At 44.9% G+C, this 17,348-nt stretch overlaps 4 protein-coding genes across 14 annotated transcripts in view; all 4 read right to left on the reverse strand.

Annotated features, from left to right (window-relative positions):
• The window catches only part of PXK (PX domain containing serine/threonine kinase like), a 34,878-nt gene extending 28,195 nt beyond the window's left edge, over positions 1 to 6,683 (reverse strand). For 10 of the 11 annotated variants that reach the window (XR_007628713.1, XR_007628710.1, XR_007628711.1 and 7 more), the window contains exon 1: positions 6,466 to 6,656. Coding sequence is in view for 4 of the 11 variants with exons in the window: in XM_050313172.1 (XP_050169129.1) it covers positions 6,466 to 6,567 (102 nt within the window). In the remaining 7 variants the exon portion in view is untranslated. Of the gene's footprint in view, positions 1 to 6,465 lie in introns of all 11 variants that reach the window. The other variant, XM_050313171.1, reaches the window with a different exon arrangement.
• Positions 6,684 to 8,522: 1,839 nt separating this feature from the next.
• HTD2 (hydroxyacyl-thioester dehydratase type 2) lies at positions 8,523 to 9,214 on the reverse strand. The gene has a single exon (XM_050313183.1). The coding sequence runs from the start codon at positions 9,212 to 9,214 to the stop codon at positions 8,687 to 8,689; it is 528 nt and encodes a 175-aa protein (XP_050169140.1). The 3' UTR covers positions 8,523 to 8,686.
• RPP14 (ribonuclease P/MRP subunit p14) lies at positions 8,523 to 11,719 on the reverse strand. Its single transcript, XM_050313186.1, has 5 exons — positions 11,613 to 11,719; positions 11,443 to 11,527; positions 10,578 to 10,654; positions 9,916 to 9,994; positions 8,523 to 9,293 (listed from the first exon to the last, which is right to left on the reverse strand). Exons 1-5 carry the CDS (start codon positions 11,699 to 11,701, stop codon positions 9,237 to 9,239), a joined length of 387 nt encoding a protein of 128 aa, XP_050169143.1. The 5' UTR covers positions 11,702 to 11,719; the 3' UTR covers positions 8,523 to 9,236.
• A 3,311-nt stretch (positions 11,720 to 15,030) lies between these two features.
• The window catches only part of PRKAR2A (protein kinase cAMP-dependent type II regulatory subunit alpha), a 60,353-nt gene continuing 58,035 nt past the window's right edge, over positions 15,031 to 17,348 (reverse strand). Inside the window, exon 11 of the mRNA XM_050313175.1 lies at positions 15,031 to 17,273. Coding sequence (XP_050169132.1) covers positions 17,140 to 17,273 — 134 coding nt within the window. The 3' untranslated portion in view covers positions 15,031 to 17,139. The remainder of the gene's footprint in view (positions 17,274 to 17,348) is intronic.

Here is a 17,348-nt window from a genome sequence, read left to right on the forward strand (position 1 = left end):
GATAGTGGGACTGAGACTGTGCCCATAGGAGACACATAAAAGCATAAGGAAAGCAGAGAGGCACACTCAGGATCATTTCTGCTTAGCTGCATCATCCAACCTAGGAAAACAGAATGGAAAAGGCTTCAGAAAGGGCTAGCAATTACCAGAGTTCACTCCTGCCAACAATTTTAGGAATCAACAACCAGGCTCGGTGAGGTCTAGGTTAGCTACACTCATGCACAAATTCCCATGGCATCTTTCACTCCTACATGAATAGCTCAGAATCTTTCCTATGACTCAGTTTACCAAATAACTTCAAAGGAGCCCTCACAGCTGCTAGCTGGCAAAGGAAGGTCTCAGCTTGCACAGAAGAGACAACAAAGAGACAACAGAGAGAGAACCTCCCACTATTGATTTTGCCCACGCGCAGCAAGGTCACTGCCAGCAGCTACACAGGAGACACCACAAGACAGGCCACACAACCATTCCCAAGACAAGCTCCATGGATCTCTCCAGACTCCCCACACAGGTAAGGTTTGTGCATCCGCTCCTCTTCATACCAGCACTGCCAAACAGTTCCTGACACAACCTCGACATTCCAGCAGCAGTTCAAGATACATTTTTAAAGATGCCAAGGAAAGCAGTTTTACCTATGGGATCATTTCCTGGCTGCTCCAATTAGTCAAAAAAGCGGAAACTGGTGCCAGGAGGAGGAGGTTGGGAGTAGGGAAAGGTGCATGACCCCAGCTGCACGCTGTCATTTTCTAAAATCTTCTCCCATCACTATAAAGTTCTGGATACAGTTTCTGAAAGGGAGTATTCTCCAAAAATCCACATGGATCAGTGATAACCACACTGCATTTCTCCAATACTTTGCCAGTAACAGTTTCACAATCACTGAGTGGGGATTACCATTATCCTGAACTTACCCATTTTCATGCAGAGCCAACATTTAGGTGTTTTTCCCCCCACATTTACCAAGATTAGTCCCTGGTTTTCCAGCACTTACTAAAACACTAGCATCAGCAGCTCAGTGCTGCTCAGCAAAATTTTGTTAACATTCCTAGGTGAAAATCACACAGCAAAGTATGTTCAATTGTTTAACAACTGCTGTTTATCACCATTCCTAGTTTTTGAAACAGGAAACAGACAGGAAAGAAGGCTTTTGTAGAGACAAAATAGGAAAGAACAAGTGGCGAATTTAGAGATTCTTAAAATAAAATGTAGAGTGTGACCAATATTGGTAAATACATTCTGTTTTGCCAAGAAACTAGTCTCTTAAATTTCCAGCTCAGGACAGTCAGCCTGTTTTTCCACAGATTTCTGCTGTACGTCTGTTTAATCCAACAGGCTTGAAAAGCCAACCATTATAAAGATCCAGGTCACCTTCGGGTCACATCAACTAAAAGTTTGAAAGAGCTTTATTTTATAAGCATTAAAGAGAGGAAAGCCTAATTAAGCATGAAGACAATCCCTGCTTAAGTAGGCTGGATTGGAACAATTTCTAGTAAGAAGCTCTTTTAAATGTTTATTTAGAAAATCTCCCATGTGAAAAGTAGCAACAAGACCAGGAAAGCTGCTCAGGCTCAGAGACCTCTCTGTTGCAGGGCACGGTATTTATTTGCTATTGCACAACCTGCCATTAAGCCCATCTGAGGTAGAAGCAGCAGCAGGTCGGTGTTTCACTACACTTTAAACAGTGCAGGTGTGCATGTGTCCTGTCTGCACCATTCACACACTGTATCACTGCTCTAGTAATGAGTCAGCCATTCAGTAAGTGAAAGTTGTGAAGTAGGACAACTGCAGGGAAAAAATAGGACACGTTTAGATGTAATGAAACTTAACAAGGAGACAAATGAAACATGAGAAACCATGGATTTTCAGTGCCCTGCATCACCATGGCCTTCACCAGAAAGGCAAAATACTCAGTATTTTTCAGGAAATACTCAGTAGCCAACAAAAATATTCTAATTAAGGTTTATTAAAGTATGATATGGTAACTAATATTTTGACTGCAATCTTTGCAGGAGCTACAAATGCAATACTTATTTCCTGAGTTCACCAGAGGAAACCAAAAGGTTGGAATATCTAAAATTAGGTGTGATGAAAGAGCTACCTTTTGTGAGCTCAGGCTGGAGGGGAGGTGGGAGGTGGCCAAGGATACTTACCAAGTCCAGTGGCGGAACTGCACTTCTGTAACCTCAAACAAGTGAACTCTAATAGCTCCCTCTCTAAAGCCACGTCTAAAAGTAACTTCATGTTTGTTTTTGTTCAAAGTGAAGGCAACCTTGCAGAGATTGACTTCCTTATAAAGCAGATGTGCAAAGTCCTTTACAAGCTTTTAAACCAAATCCTACACTTCTAGAAACATATGGCTCCATTTTTGTATTGGGAACGATAAAGGAGAAATATAAATGCTTTTTCAATGTTTTTCTAATCTAAAAGCTGTGAGTGTCAACATTCATCATTGCTCAAGGAAAACTAAAAACTCTGAAAGTAGTATGAGAGGGATTTATTTCAGCTGTTCATTTCCAAATGCCTTTAAGACAACAGTGTACTGCAGCAAAGCTGGCTGTTTCACTACTTCCATTTCAAAACATGAAACACATGAAAAAGCAAAATCCCTTCAGAAAGGAATTAAGGAATGTTTGTAAGTATATGTACAACTCAATGGTAGTTCTGCCGAAAAGTGCTCTAAGAGTTATATGTACAATAGGCAGTTCTTACTAAGGAATATGTCTAGATTATTGTGGAAGAAAATAGCATCCTATTTCAAGGCTTAGAAAGAAAGCCACTTCTAAATAGTGAACACACAGATGAAATGCTGCAATATGAAGCGAGTTCAACAGCCAACATTTATTAAAGTTTTAGTGCTGAAATTGCCTCTGTTGTCAGAACACAACATTTGGCGTCAAGATGAGACACTTGCAAATGGCTTAATATATTGGATGTAATTCCACTCCTATTGAAGTCAAGGAATGCAGTGGCTACAAAACAACTTCATTTTCTGCAAAACTGGTACACACATCTACCAAGGGACTGAGCCATGGCTATGGAAAGGTGCCCAACACAATCCTGGAAGCTACAGTTTCTCTCTCTTTGATGCAGTGCTAGTGACTGAAGCATAAAGCAGGAGACAAAATGAAGCTGACAGGGTTTGCTCATGTTAAGTGGGTGCCACTGGAATGCACCTACAATGTGTTTGGGTTTTTTGCTTTAAAATGAAAAGGTCTATAAAAACACCACACTACAGAATTAATTGTATGTAAGTGCCCATTCCAACAAAACTTGGACTGCTTGTAACACACCTAACCGAGGAAACGACTTTTGCAAACATAAAAAAGCATAATTTTCGTCTTCAATTATCACTGGATATAAATATGCAGAAACAAAACCTCAGTGGACAATTTCTTTGTTGCAACACAAAAACATGGAGATTATGTCCCAGCTCAAATGTACTGACTCTGAGCTCTTCTGTCTTGAACAAAACACACCGAGCTTGTGAGCATATCAGAGGATTTTGCAGCTGATTCCCTAAAATAATTTCCCTAGTAAAGGGGGTTGACCTACTCTTACTAAGCAAAAAGTGCAAACCCTCAAAAGTACATTTTCTATACTAGCATTGTCCCTTCTTAGGTTTCTGGAGAATTCAGGTACGTGTGTAGTAGTTTCAGGTTTTGTTTTCAGTTTTGTTTTTTTCAGTTTCACCTTCAGCCCCAGGAAACAGAAACTGAGTCTGTGCCAATTACAGCTCCTGACTCAATGCTGTGAAGTTTACACTCACCCAGTTTGTTGTAGTAAATTTAAATTAACAAAAACTACTTAGAACAATAGGCAAGCAGACTATTCACTTGACACAAGCTTTGGTCTTCTGTGCGATATTTCACCATGTCTACAGAGCTTTTCCTGAAATTCTTTACCTCTTCCTTAGCTGGTTTTTCAGAAGACTGTCTATTTTCAGCATCCACAGAAGGTTTACATAATTACTAGTTCAATTGCTGTGTTCAAGTTACACCTAACCTCGGCCTAAGCTGTCTTCATATGAGTGCTTTTATAAGCTATGATCTACAGGGAAAAAATAAAAATGCAAGTTTAAAACAACTCTTGCAACACTAAACAGCATTATAAAATCTTAATACAAACTGCTGACAACAGAACAGAAAATTTACTTATGGCTGCCTTTGTATTTCAGCTTTAGAACAAGTCTACCATTTGCAAACCTAGCTCTCCAAACAGTAGTTTGGGATGAAGGACTGTACATCTTTTGAAGATACTGCTTTGAGGTAGGATGAGGAACAAACCTAAAAAGCATTCAGTTAATGACAACCTACTTTCTGCTAACTATAATTTAACAAAGTAAAATGCAGTCTTAAGACCCCACAAAGGCACTTCAGCCCTTATTTCTTAGAGGGGTTTCATTTACACACCTCTTCAGATACAAGGGTTTATTTGTGTGGCTTATTATAAACTAGGAAAGTTCAACTCAGGGACAGCATCACCCACCAATAAACTATTCAGATACTAGGGGCATAAGATGAAGTGTCCAAAATGACAAAATAGTCAATTTATATCAAATAAGAAACCAAGTGTCTGTTAATGGCTTCCTGTATTTTGTTATCCCACGCTGGCTCTATATAAACCATCTGTGCTACGCACACTTCAAGCCATCTTTCAACTATCAACAGGGCTTCTGCAGTAAAACAAACAATTACTAATAGATGTATCTTAGAGACAGATTTTAAATCAAAAAGCACAGTGCTCCAGCACTCTGGTATTAACAAAAGATCAGAACAATTCAATAGAGAATTTTTCCTGAACATCCATTAGTAACAGAATACGGAGGTGAAAGGTGGGGGGAGCAACACTTGCTATCACACTCCCTCAGACAAAACACACACAGAGTCTGCATTGAAATAGTATGTATTCTGAAAGAATTTAGTGACTTTTTCTTTTTTAACCAAAATCATGCAAGCAAAAAGAAAGAACACAAAAATCTATTGTCATTTGTAGTAGTGAAAAAGTATAATAAGACTTGTTGGAAACAAGTTACCAATGAAACTTAATCTGCTCTGCCAACTGGGGGGTATTAGGAGTTACACAACTTCTCACAGGACTTGGCACATGCACCCCTTAGCTATTGGAACAGGTAAAAAGCATCACAATTGCCAAGAAATATAAGAAGAGAAGTTGCAACAACTGAGAGCCACAGCCTGCTAGATTCACAAGACCTTCTAGATCATTTCTCATAGGTAATTTCTGTTCAGAGAAGACTGGAACATTAGTAAATGAGAGTTCCTCACATACAAAAAATCCCACTTCTTAAGTGCAGGTTATTTATAGGAAGAGTATTTAATAAGGCAGTCTACAGATCACTTGTATATCCTGTGGTCAACCTATAATTATCATCATTCAGGTTAAGGGTATGCACCAGATGCAAGGAACCAGGAAGAGATCCACAATGCAGGGATCTGAGCTGTGTTAGGGACAGAAGAAAGCCACTTAAAGCATGCCTCCCACTAGTGTACCTGCTGCTGAGGTACCTCTGGCCTCCTTTCCAGCCCAGCATCCCTGCTCTCAGCCAAAGCAGGAACCACAAATGACAGCCAGTTCCCTCTCTCTGATTCACAGTACTGCTTGGTCATACTATAAGGAAACCTGGTTTTTAAAGTGGAAAATAACTGCAAACAGGACATTATGAAATTGGGACTATTACTGCATGCTCAAAGACAGCGCAGTTCTTAAGGAGGCAGCGTGCATATGTCCCTGGCATCCCATAATTAACCTGTGACACCCAAGTGACAGCAGGGCTTGTTCTGCTGACTGTCACCGCTCCCCACAACAAAGAAGCGGGGCTGGGGCTGCGGGGTCTCTGCAGCTTCACAGCCTCAGTCGCACGGCAGGACCCGCAGGCAAATGCAGCCCGTTCATGTGTAACTTCATCGCAGCCACTGAAATGAGGCAACCAGAGCCCATCTCCGCTCCAAGGGCTGCAACACCCTGAGAAAAGCAGGAATTACAGCCACTTACAGGGCCTCGCTCGGGGCGGACACGAGACAGCCCGAGCCCCGCACCGGCCGCGCCCGCAGAGCCCCGGCGGTGCCTCCCGGGGCTGTGCCCGGCTGCTCACGGGAACCCCGCGTACACGGCGGGGGCGAACGAGCCCAGCGACCCCCGGCTCCAGGCGGCGGCAGCGGCGGCACCGCCGCATCCCACCGAGGGGTTCCCGGGCGCTCCAACCCGCCCCCGGGGGTGGCGGCCCCGCCGCCTCCTCCCGCACCGCTCCCCCGCCCGCCCCGCACTGCCCCGGTGCCCCCGCCCCCGCCACCCCCGGCCCCGCTGCTGCGGGCTCAGCGCAGGCCCCCGGCCGGCCCCGCTGCCCCCGCCAGGCCCCTCACCCCCAGCGCCCCCGTTACCGGCTCCCCCGCTCCTCTCCCCGCGCCCGCCGCTCCCGCCGCCCCCCGCGGCCCGGCCTGCCCTGCTCACCGTGTGCGAGTGCAGGCTCTGGCTCGCCTCGATCTGCGCTGTCAGCGGCACCGTGTCGTCCAGCAGCACCTTGCCGGCCGGCGGCTTCTCCATGAAGGCCATAGCGGAGCGGGGAGCGGGAGAACCGGCGCCACCAACCCCGCTTCCCGGGGCAGCTCCCGGCGCGGCCGCCGCTGTCAACACGGCAGCGCCGCCGCCGCCGCGGGGCCTTAGCACCGCCGCCCGCCGCTGCCGCCGCCCACCGCCAGGCGGCGCCGCGCCCGCCCCTCCCGGGGTGCCGCGGGTTCGAGACCCGGTCCCGCCCCGGGAGGCGGCGGGATAGGGGACACGGCGGGATGGGGGGGACACGGCGGGATGGGGGGGACACGGGGAGATTCGTCCCCGGGAGCCGGAGGGGAAGGGGAGGCCAGAGCGCATGTGGCCTCCCCCTCCGCCCAAGTCATCTGCACCCGGTGCTCCAGTGGTACCGACGGGAGCTGTTGCAGCATGGAAGGCAACAACCCCGAGACACTACTGGTCCTCCCAGAGAGGGCGACTGAAAAGGGCTGGTGCGCTTGCTGTTCTTTTGGGGTGTTTTTTGTGGTTAAAAATAATAAAATAATCAAATAGCATCCAGTAACTCCTACTCAATTTCTAGATTTTAGTGTTTGGGGTTTGGTTTGGTTTTTTTTTCAGAAGGCATTTAAAGTTGTTGAGTTTCACAACCTGGCTTTCATTGTAGAAGCGTAAAAAACTTTCTATTTCAGTACTACTTAGTACTCAGGAACCTACAAGCTGGACACTTGTCTGCATTTTCTTTTGTCTTTTTACATCAGACGCAGCTTGGTTTTTGTACTCCTGTCTTGCAGCTCCACGTTGAGAGGAAAATGAGCTCTGTGGTGGGTTCATTAACTGAATCTCAGGCTGGAACAGCAATCCTGACTCCCCAGACCACTCCTTGTGCATAACCCTGGAGGTCAGGCACAGGTTTGATTCACTTTTTAACAGATATTAACATGACAACTTTGCACCTGGAGAGGAAGGTGAATAAGAAACAGAGAAAGGAGAATGCCTGCTTTGGGAAAGTGTTTTATACAGCACAAGCCAGTGACAGGCAGTGAACCGAGGCAGAAGGAAAGGAAATGGGAAGCTCCTACAAACAAGAGATCAGGAAAGCTCTCCCGAGCTACTTCTTCCAAGTTGTGAACAGGCCAAATATCAGGCTTTGGATAAAGAGGCCATGGAGTCAAAAACCTTAAACATTACCCCTCCCTCTGCTCCAGTGTGACTAACACCTGGGGTTAGAGTGCAGCACACTCAGGCAGAGTGCAACTGTTCTGTAGTTTTCACCACAGGATGAGGACAAACTCTCTTTTCATAGCAAACAACTTCTGAGATTATTTGCAGTCAATGAAAGTTTCAAATGCATTTCTGCTGCAAAGAAGATAGAGGGCATAACAGATGCTTTGCCAGAAAATTATGAGCCACCAACCGAAGGCCTTATTCCTGATGGCATTGATCACTCCTGAAAGAAGTCTCTTAGTGTACAATGATCTCATGCTGGTTATGAATTTACCAAAAGAGGAATGCATGTTCACACAGTCAAGCAAGCAGAGAGAAGCCATACAGTTAGTACTCAACTCATATGTCCCTGCTTGTTTTGCCCTCAGGAGCACAAGTACAGTAAGTACAAGTCGTGACAATGTATTTTTTTTTAAAGCCTCCTTCACTCTGCTTCTGGGAAGCAAGTTTCAGAGGAAACACCCACAGGAGCTGCCATGCAGATTACAACACATCCTGCAGTGCACGTGTGTCAGTACCTCCACTTTTGTCCCGCTTGTTAAACACAGCATTGTCCCCTCCCCTGGAGCTTGTTGGCAGTACAGCTGCTTTGTACAAAAGGAACAAGTTTTAACTGAACTTTGCTGGTGTGTGAGTGTGATTTTGCCAGAAAGAACAGCCTTAGCCACTCCAGAATTCCCACTGTGGCAGAGCAAAGGCTAAGCCACTTTGCCTCTTTGTCACAGTAAGTGCCTATTTCTGCTGGTTTCACCTTGACAATACATAGAGGAAAATGAAATAGTTTTAAGTTTAATGCAGCTCTATCAAGATTAAGTTTGTGCACTGTCTTTCAAGCATTTTTTGTTGCAAATTTACTGGATTCAGTGATGTCACATAAAAAGACAAAGTCAAAACCAAGCATTTCTGGCCTTTACAGTAAAGTAGCACAGGATGAACAGCTCTAACTGTCCGGCACCATGACTTTCACCATCCCTTCCATAACAGTCTTCCCACTTTCTCTGACCTGACATGATACTGAAATGTGTGCAACAGAACCCTTCAGCCGTTTCACTTCTGCTGCAGCTGTGACTTCTTCACCAACATACAAAGGAGCTGGAAACCGGATCTCCTGGGAGAGAAATATACACCCTTGACCAGGCATTTTAGTACCTAGAACTGCAGAAATAAGTCCATTGATCAGAACTCCATGTACAACAGTTCTCCCGAACCGAGACTTCTTTGCAAACTCTTCATTTAAATGCAAAGGATTTGTGTCACCTGTTAAATAGGAAAAAGTAACAACATCATTCTGTGTAAAAGCTTTGGTAAGTTCAGCTTTGTCTCCAACTTTTATGTGTAAACTTTGAAGTGCTGGATGTCCAAGCAGTGAGTTGATAAACGTTAGCTTTGTCAAGGCTCTTTGTCGGAACATTCTTCCAGAAATTCCACGCCTGAAGGGCTGCAACATCTCCAGAAACTTCTGCTCCATACAACCAACCCAACAACCACGTTCAGTCCAGGACTAGTTCTCTACTGTTGCCAGATAATGCGAGAAGAAACGGAGATGTCTGTTTTGGGGAAAGCAAAAACAAACAACAACAAACTAAAGCCTTGAAAAAAATCACCAACAAATGCACTCAAATGTGAAAATACCTAAATTTTCCTTTTACATGAAAGATTAGAAACTTAGAGCTATGCCCTAGCAGGTTTTTGTCCAGTCACGGCTTCAGAGACAAAGAACTCTCAGAACCCATTGTATTAAGCAGCATCCTCCTGAAAAAAATAAGCTCTGGAAGTGCATGTTCGTCAGGTCTGTCAACAGTGACTATCAGAAAGGGAACAAATGGGGCAGAGGAAATAAAAGACAGGATCAAGATATGGTCCATGAACAAAACCTGCCAGAAATTATTTTCTTGCAGGTGTATTAATGACATCAGGACTTGTCACTGGGCTGAAACTATAAAATAATGAGACAGCCACTACCGTCACATCTTCCAAGATTCATTATAAGGTGCAAACTGCTCAAACACAGACCCACACACCACACCTGCACTGAAAAGCATTTCACTCCCAAACCAAGGCATTTCTGCATCTAGGCCACCTCTCTGTGAAGAGGCAGCATGCTCAGATAGACAGCCAAGTTTAGAGCCAGACATCTGGGGGAGGCCACCAAGCCCTGCAAGGCTTTACCTGCAGCACTCGGAAGGCACACCTCCTGTTCTCGTAGAAGCCCAGCAAAGTTAGAGCACTCCACAGCTTCACAAGGCCACTAAGTAAAAAGAAAATAAAATATATTAATAAAATTTTATCACTTTTCCTGCAACATAAACATCTTAAATAAAAATAATGTTCCACTAAGAGTAATGACATCTTAACTGAGTTTAACAGCAGGTAAATTCACCAATGAGTTCTGGCAGTGACACTGTTCCTGAAGGGTTATTGCAGTAGCTGCAGCCTCTTGTCTTTGACAAAGAGATAGGTACTGTAACCTCTTCAAGTTCACTTTACCTGTTCTTGTTCTCTCTGTGCATTTAAGCTCCTTCTTCTCTTAAATCACCTGCAGTTGTCTTCACTATGTACAGTAATCATTTTGATCTTTACTATACAAAGCGATTTAAAGCCACATATTTCGATGGTCCTTAGTTCCTGTCTTAAATCCATTTAAACCATCATCGTTTAAAGCATACTGATACATGAAGTTATATCTCAGTAATTATTTTCTTCATGCTGTATGCAAATATCTGCAAGTTAGGCTTAATTCTTCAAAGACCTTTCTTAGCTCAATAGTTCTGGTTTTCTTACAAAAAATACTTTCATGGCAGTATCAGAAGCGTGTACTGACTGCACCTTACCTGCTAATAACTCTTAATATGGCAGACAGAGTTTTTTCCTCATATGTTAAGACATCAACAGGCAAAGCTGCTCCAACCTATCAAAAAAATGTCATTTAATAAGTACCATTCCATTCTTATAGTGGTTTATAAAGCAAGTGATTTCACACCCAGCATGTTACATCATGTTATAATTTCATTCATATCTCAAAGAAGTGTTCCAGTTACAAATAAACACCACCTTTCCTCTCAGAGTTCTTTAGATAGAAGCCACTTATTTCCACACTACAGCTGGAGAAACATGGACCCACAGGTGATGTGACCTGCTTAAAGCCACCCAGCAATACTGTAAACAGAGCAAGGACAGTACTGTGGATTTCCCATTCACAAAGCTTTTCCCTTTTCAAAGCTCTCATTCTAAAGCCTCCCTATAGCAAAAGCATCAATATTCCAAATTCTAAAAACCGGATATCAAAGAACAGTTTGAGTTGTAAGGGGCCTTAAAGATCGTCTCGTTCCGATCCCCTGCCAGGGACACCTTCCACTAGACCAAAGCCCCCATCCAGCCTGGCCTTGAGCACTTCCAGGGATGGCTGGAGCCACTTGACCATGGGCACTGGGAGCCACTTGACCACGGGCACTGAACTGAGATGTGCAGCCCGGCATCGCTGGGAGCAATTACAGCGTGGCTGGGGAGCAGGTACCCGGTTACGAGAGAGGAAACCGAGGACACTCATCCTGCCCCTCGGCCCGCCCCCCCTGCTCGGACACTGCCCAGCTGTGCCGGGGACACAGGGCAGGCAACCAGCCGCTCCACCGAGGCCCTCCCGGCGCGGAGCAGCCGGCCAAGGGAGGGACCCCGATCCCCGTCCGATCCCGATCCCACCTCTCCGTGCAGCTCCCTCAGCGCCGACACCACGAGCTGCTTGAACTGCGCGGCGTTGGGCCGGGCCCCGCCGTCGGGCAGCTCCCTGCGGGAAACAGAGCAGAGCGGGGTCTGGGGGGGGGGGTCTGAGGGCGGTCCGGGGCTCTCGGGGGTGTGTGGGGGGCACTCACAGGCGCACGCGCAGATAGTGGTGCGGGGCCGCGCTCCGCAGCACGCGCCGCTCGAACTCGGCCGGCGGCGGCTCCGCGCGCGCCGCCATGGCCCGACCCGGCCCGGCCCCGCCCCTCGGCGCGCGCCCCCGCCCGGCCAATGGCGGCGCGCCCGCCCCTTCCGCGCGGCGGCCGCGCGCGCTCAGCGTCGCCATGGCAACCGCGCGCGGCCACGCCGAGCCCCGGGCGCGCCCTGAGGGGACGGCCGAGCGCAGCCCGGCACACGGGCGGCGTCTGGGCCGGACACGGATCTCGGGGAAGCTGCGGGAACAGACGGTGTTTCCAAGTGCTACACGCGACGTTTTAGCTTCGGAAAGGCAAATATCGAGCGCTGCGCCGCGCCGTTGGGAGGGCGGCACGCAGAGATGCTCCTTCGCTTCCCCTTCAAACAAGCGTGGTGGTCGCGACGCAGTTCCCGAGGCAGCGCGGTCCTGGTGAAGGCGATGCCTGACACCCTGACAGGTCACAAACACTGAAGGCACTGCGTTATCCCAGCCTCTGTTTTGCAGTACACGCACCTGAAACAGATTTGAGGAGTGCACAGCACGAGGCTGGCAGCTCAACACCTACTTGAGAAGATAAAATAACACAATTTTAGTACCTTGTACCTGATCTAAAAATCGGTGTGAAATATGTCCTTGGGAGAGAAACAGCAGAAAGGATGGCAGAATCTCTGCTCTGCTGAAATGATGAAACATTAGCCCCTGCAACAGAACTTCACAGAACCTTCCTTCTTTTACAAAAAGGCTTACCCAGGAATTGGTATGGACCCCAGCAGGGTAACACTGCAATAGCCTGATCTGATGGGTTTGAGTCATCAGACATAAAGAACACCAGTGGCCTTGGCCATCACACTGCTCAGTCTGTGCAAAGGTCCCCGTGTTATTCCACCAGAGCTTTCTCAGGTTTAGCACAACAATCCACCTGAACTCCACTCTCAGACTGACTTAAAAACTGTACATAAAACACCAAACATTCAGAAAAAAAATATTTCAGCAAAAGCAAGTATTATTTCACACGTACCGAACTAGTTTTCAGGTTGTTAGCTAGGTTAAATAAAAGGCAGCTATAAAATTCAGTAGATGCAAGTGCAGGCCGAAAAGAAACCTTCAGGAATATAATGTTTCTTGGGGGAACCAAGAACCAGTTACTGCAAGGCTCAATAAATCAGTTCTATGATAATTTGGCAGACTTAATCAGAGCAGCCAACAATACCCACAGAAGGTGGTATTATTTTTAAGATGTTAGTAAAATTTTATCGCCAAACAGCAAAACTTGCAGGTCAGGTGCTGTATAAATCTCTTAGTTATTGCAGGAGGGTGAGTGCTGCTCTCCATGAGGCTCTGGCAACAGGAGCTACAGAACCTCAGGCACGCCGAGTGCATCCAGGGAGCTGCTGTAAGGCTGGGGCTGTGTCAGCTGCAGTGAGTCAATAACGAGCACACACAGGACTGTACAGGAAGACTGGACACAACAGGTCAGTTTTTTATTAACCAAAAGTGAAGCTGAACCCCAGAGTGGTTTAACTTGTTAAAACCATATGTTTTTATATGGCAGATATTTTTCTTTCATGTTCAACACTACAGTGCAAGAACCAAACTTCGCAGCTGTTCATCCTTTGAGAATCAAGTACTAAAAGTAAAATGAATTAAAATACGGGTCCCTCAATGAATTAATTAAAAAAACATTTAACTCAAAAGAACAGACTAATTTTAAGAACTGTCTTAATAAATTCTCCCAAGTGAAAGACCTTTAAAAGCACTTGGAGCCTTGAGGTAGCAACTTTATGCAGAATTCAATTCCCCTCCTGCCCCACAGAGGAAAATTAGTTGCACATTATTAGCTCCAGCCAGCTAAGCTGAGTGTCTCCTGTGAGGTTAGTGACTTTCTCTTGCCTCTCAAAATAGCAGTGGAGTGCTGCAGAGCTCCAGGAGGAAATCCACAGGGAAGGCCTCTTGAAATAAAATATACGGTTTGAAAAAAAGCTAAAATGATCAGCAATAACCGTAACAATGAAAATCATCTGGAGTGAAAAAACCCAATGTGTTTGTATTTTGGCAAGACTAGTTTACAAATACGTATCGAGAACAAGAGTCTGCTTTCAGCCAACAAAAAAGAAAGAATGGAAGTGACATTCAAAGGGATTTTGGGTTTTCTTGCCCTCTGTGCAAAATTGCACTTTGTTTTTAAAGTTTTGTTTTAAAGTTTTAAGTTTTGCACTTCTGTTTCTAAAAATAGAGCACTTCTGCCCTTTTTTGTTCTTTTACCTGTGCTGTGACATTAGACAGAAATACCACATGCCAGGATATCTGACCACTGAAAGCTCCTCTCACTGACTTCACCACAATCACAAGCAGGGAATCACAAACAGAAGACTTGTCTTTCTCTAGGCCTCGAAGACATGATCCTCTGTGCCCACTTTGCTGCTGAGTTCTTTTATTAAAAACTAGATCTCTCTCTAGTGCCAATCTCAGAGACTCCATGGCAGATTTACTGAACACTGAGTGGTAACACAACACCTGGGCTTGTTCTCTACAACAACTGCAATGAACAGTCAAAGTGGAAAGGAATGAGCTGAGATACAGGGATGGGGCAGATGGTCACAAACAGGTGCTCCACTCACTCCCTGGACTCGGTATCACCACTCACACCTTCCAGCTTTGCTCACTGCTGGTGCTCTAACCAGATTCCTGCCAATACTGAGTATCTTACTAAAGCTTCTCTCACTGTCTTCATGCTCCAAAACTGTACAGAACAGGTTGGTTAAACCACACCAATCAGGCATATTGCACATTATAGCTCTTAAACGGATGAGCTTTCTTAGTAGCACATTCTCTTTCAGCTCAAGGTCAGCTGCCTCTCTACACCATGGAATTCTGCTGCACAGACCCTGGGTGCAGGATGGCATTGCCCACTGTGCCTTTGCTCCAGGGAGCCTAGAGAAAGGCAAAACTTCAAACGCTTGTTCTTGCTTACATAGGATCCCAATTTTTGATTTTATATTCTCATCTTTTCCTTTGACTTCCAGAAGCCATCAAATCCTCCCTTCCAGACAGAAACATCTCAAGAATCTAACATCAGCCTTGCCTGGTTTTTGATTAAACTTCAGAACAACTGCCCATGTTTGCCTGTGCTGAGGTTACAGTCCTGTCCTGCAAGAGAACCAAAGGCTGTAAGAACCAGAATCCACCTGTAAGGCAGCCCAACCTGCCAGGCTCCTTTGGATAAAGGAGAGGATATTCTGCCTGGGAGCAACAAAGGCCAGCTGGTGATTATCCACAGCAATTTTCTGTTTAGTTCACACAACAGTTTAGGCACCACAGAAACTCACACTGGTTCAGAGACCAGTTTATGTCTGGTTCACAGGACAGTCATGAGCTGGCTTCAGAAAGACGCTTGTCATGGAGCCCAAAGCATCTTAAAGTTAAATCTGTTATCACTGCAAGAACGTGATGAGTGGGTTTGTTCATCTCTTCTTGGTTTTTTGTGGGTTTTTTGTTGGCTTGTTTTGAGTTTATTAGGGGGTTGTTTGCTTTTTAATTCTGTAATCAAAAGAATTATTTTTGTCTTTGGTGTTAAACCTTGGAAGCATGAATGAGAAGTACTTGCTGTTTCTTTGGCTGTAATTTATGACAAAGAAACAGCCCAGGAAAGCAACGGAAGTTCACTGTTCTAAAATACATGCAGTTAGAACAGCCACTAGACATCACAACCAGGACTTTAATAATATGGAAACACCGAGATCAGTGGTGTCCATTACAAATCATTTGCATTATATAAAAATATGACTGAAATTACAGTAAGTGGACAACAGCCATTCAAATTGATCAACTTTCCACCTTGCTCATGTTGCAGGAAATGGGAGGAAAATCCATTGTGGGGGGGTGGGGGGAGGGAAGTGTCCAGAAATCAACTTAAGAGTTGCTGCTAAGCATCTCGTGCCTCAGAGAAACGTCCACTGTGATAACTAAAAGCAGGAATTCAAGATTAGCATCCTTCCATTCTTGCTCACATGGCCATGAATAAAAAGAGCAGGTTCTGTTACATTAGCATTCACAATTAAAATTTTATAACCCTATAAAACACCAGTATGTTTTGCATGAGCTGCGGAAGAATGCAAATTCAAAGGGTCACTAGATTTATTACCTCCAAAATCAATGTCTTAATATAAATATTCTGTTTGTACACCATAAAAATGTCCTTCTTATGGTCTGATTCTTATTTAGATAATACTCTGATAAAATCTCAGCCATATGCCAATTAAGGTCATTAAAGCCATAGAAACAGAATCTACCTAATAAATGCTGCAAATTTAACAAGTATTTTAGATAAACATCATTAGCTTAGTTATCACCTAGACCAAAAAGACTCCTCAAACACACCAACTGCGTAGTTAGCAAAGACATTTGCTTCACAAAGTCAAATGTTGCCAACTTTTGAAAAGTTTAGCAAATAAACATGGTATTTGGAAGCATCCAAGTGTCTAATGAAGTTAGAATACTGTGAAATGTTAGGACTGGGGGAAGCTCCTGTAAACAAGTACAGAAGTAGTCTTCATTTAAATTACAAAACATTCACCTCCTTAGAAAGCTTTAAAACTGACCCAGTCAACAACTGTGCCCTGGGAAATCTAGCAATATAAAGGATTTCTGTAAGCAAGAGAAGGTCATACGTTGTGATCTCACCACCATAAAATGTACTCAGTGTCGGGAACAAGGAGCAAGTTTGGGGAGATGACAATTATGACACTTTCAGGCCATTTGATCTGAACCACTGCACTTTTTTGGGCAGCATAGAGTAAAACAATTGTCTTTGCTGCTCAGAAAACACTTAAAATATAGTAATGCTTCATTTTCTGCATTCAGATGCTAAGCAGACTCTCCCATGTCCCCAGGTCGGTTTACTTGGTTTAAAGAGCTATTCAGTACCTGCCACTTTCAGCAGGTGGACAGAAATTTCAGTGCCATCTTATTCATTGGCTCCATTGATACTTTAACTTCAAAACCAGATGCTACAATTAAAAGCGAATTTGACATTGTGTAAGGAAAGCATCATATGAAGGTAATAAGCCCATAAACGGCTTGTATTCCACAGGCTGCCTCTGCAGAACAGGCAACCTCCCACTACAGAATCTGATTGGAAAATTTATCCCAACAGTAACACCCAGAAGGAAGGAGGCTTCTATATCTTGCACACTTTGGGTTTCGTATCAGGCACTTGAACTGTTGGACAGATGCCATTCTGAACCAAGTAAGTGAACATAGGGTTAGAATCATCTTTAATCTAGGTCTAATAATGAAGTATCAGCAGCAAAGTGGAGGCAGGGAGTGAGCAATCCATCTGTGCTGAGACTTGTTTATGGTTTCTAAAATGCCCAAGAAAACAGCAGCAGTAACTGTTCCATAGTGTCCGTTGTCCTTGTGAGTTGTGTTGCTGATAGGAGGCTTTTCTGTGTCTTGAACTAAGAAGGCATTGAGGTACCCTGTGCCTAATTCCCTGGATCCAATAGGTCCATGCTAGAGCCAAACATTGCCACCAGTTGCTCCTCGTAATGTGTTATATTCCTCTTCATAATGTCCATGCAGGGTCCAAGCAACCGCTCAAATGCTTGCACATCCATGACTGCAAAGGAACAGAGGTGAAAACAAGATCGTTTGTCAAAAAGGACACCACACACTAATCTGGTTTCTGAACTCA

This window comes from Myiozetetes cayanensis, unplaced genomic scaffold (genome assembly GCF_022539395.1).
Source record: "Myiozetetes cayanensis isolate MyiCay16 unplaced genomic scaffold, myiCay2020 scf18, whole genome shotgun sequence".
Lineage (NCBI taxonomy): Eukaryota > Metazoa > Chordata > Aves > Passeriformes > Tyrannidae > Myiozetetes > Myiozetetes cayanensis.